This window comes from Coptis chinensis, chromosome 6 (genome assembly GCF_015680905.1).
Source record: "Coptis chinensis isolate HL-2020 chromosome 6, ASM1568090v1, whole genome shotgun sequence".
NCBI lineage: Eukaryota > Viridiplantae > Streptophyta > Magnoliopsida > Ranunculales > Ranunculaceae > Coptis > Coptis chinensis.
The window spans coordinates 12,732,996-12,734,626 of record NC_141461.1 but is presented as its reverse complement, the minus strand read 5'-3'; the positions used below and the strand labels follow the sequence as shown (position 1 = coordinate 12,734,626).

Below are 1,631 nucleotides of genomic sequence, written 5' to 3'. Positions count from 1 at the left end.
TATCACATTTAAATGATGATTCTTGATATGTGGAAGGTTTTATCAATGTATATTTTTTTTCAAATATAATTTCTAGGTTTCTAGTAAGTAGGTTTGCATATTGTTCATAAATGCTTAGTTTTGTGTAACCATTCATGTTTTATGCGTATGCATATATTATTTTATTTTGGATTTTATAAAAATATTGTGGAATGTGTTGTCTGCAGTGGGAACGTTATAGAATATTTGTCGAAAATGGTAATATCTAAGGATATAGGATGGGATCATTGTACAAGGGTAGCAGGTTCGAAAAATCACTTTGAGTGCAATTACTGCAAAAAATCATTAAAGGAGGTGGCATCACTCGTCTTAAGCAACATTTGGCGGGTGGATATGAAGATGTGGAAAAATGTGTTAAAGTACCTGGTGAAGCGAGGGTCATAATGAGAGATTTTTTTTTAGGGAAGAAACAAGAGAAATATGATAAAAGAAGGGCTGACAGAGATATAATGGAAACTATGTGCAATCCTACTACTGTTGATTCAGAAAGTGGGGATAATGTACAAGTCCGTTATACAAGAACTCAATCAAGAAGAGAACAATCTTCTTATCGTGGTTCTGGGCAAGACATCGCGGGCACATGGAAGAAAGTCTACATCCTCGTTGATGGCACATCAGTGACTTCTATCCTTCTCATAAGAGAACTTATCCTAGGGAGGTTGACTTTGATGCCCTTAGACATCAAGATGCAAGGCAACCGTCTGTGAAACATATTATTAACAGGGGATTTGGTGATCAGTTTAAAGACTTGGTATCAAAGTTTGCTCTATGGGCAGGGATTGCCTCACATGATGTGTGTAAAAATCCTTTCTACCAGCCTATGATAGATGAGGCAGCAAAGGGAGGAATTGGAGTGCAGGGTCCTTCTCTCCATGAGTTAATGCATAAATACTTGAAAGAAAATGTTGATGAATTGAAAGCTTACATTGATGGAATGAAAAGGAAGTGGAAGCAATATGGAGTCACAGTTATGTGTGATGGTTGGACAGGGCCCACTAAGAAGAATATCATGAACTTTATGGTATATTGTGATGGGCGACCGCCTTCCATACCCTCAAAGGAGGTGTCGGGGGCATTGTAAAGACCATATTTTCATACTTGCACATATGAAGGAGGTGATTAATATGATAGGGAAAGAGTACGTTGTTCAAGTTGTTACGCACAATGGGAGCAACTACAAGAAGTTTGGAGAAGTGCTTATGGATACTCCCGGTAAATATGTTTAAATTATAATTGATATAAATTTTTGTTAATCTATTGCAATTGCTTATAAACACTTCTTTTGTGTTTTCAATTTCAGGTTACAATTTGTTTTGGACACCTTCAGGCCGCGCATTGTATTGACTTAATCTTGAAGGAGTTGGGTAGAAAAAACTGTGAAGAAAAAAAATGTTGAGCGAGCTATGGAGGTCACAACCTACATTTACAATCATCCTCAAGTTCTTGATTTGATGCGGGCTAAGTGTGGTGGAGAACTTGTGAGACCAGGGCCTACTAGATTTGCAAGCAATTACATTGCTTTGAAGTGCATGGTGGAAAAAATGGATAAGATGAGAGAGATGTTTACATCACCTAATTGGTTGGCGCTTAAA

At 37.3% G+C, this 1,631-nt stretch overlaps 1 protein-coding gene across 1 annotated transcript; it reads left to right on the top strand.

The window, feature by feature from the left end:
• The first annotated feature begins 234 nt into the window (after nucleotides 1-234).
• Nucleotides 235-1,383, top strand: LOC147491534 (uncharacterized). The gene is made up of 5 exons (XM_086567269.1): nucleotides 235-283; nucleotides 331-601; nucleotides 694-1,060; nucleotides 1,152-1,251; nucleotides 1,340-1,383. The coding sequence occupies exons 1-5, from the start codon at nucleotides 235-237 to the stop codon at nucleotides 1,381-1,383; spliced, it is 831 nt and encodes a 276-aa protein (XP_086423395.1).
• Nucleotides 1,384-1,631: the final 248 nt, after the last annotated feature.

What these genes read in the sequence shown, in the direction of transcription:
- LOC147491534 (XM_086567269.1), top strand. Translation starts at nt 235, where the DNA reads ATGGTAATATCTAAGGATATAGGATGGGATCATTGTACAAGGGTAGCA. An exon ending in TCTTCTTATCGTGGTTCTGG is followed by an intron (nt 602 to 693) that starts GCAAGACATCGC and finishes AACTTATCCTAG; the next exon opens with GGAGGTTGACTTTGATGCCC. An exon ending in AGTGCTTATGGATACTCCCG is followed by an intron (nt 1,252 to 1,339) that starts GTAAATATGTTT and finishes TTTCAATTTCAG; the next exon opens with GTTACAATTTGTTTTGGACA.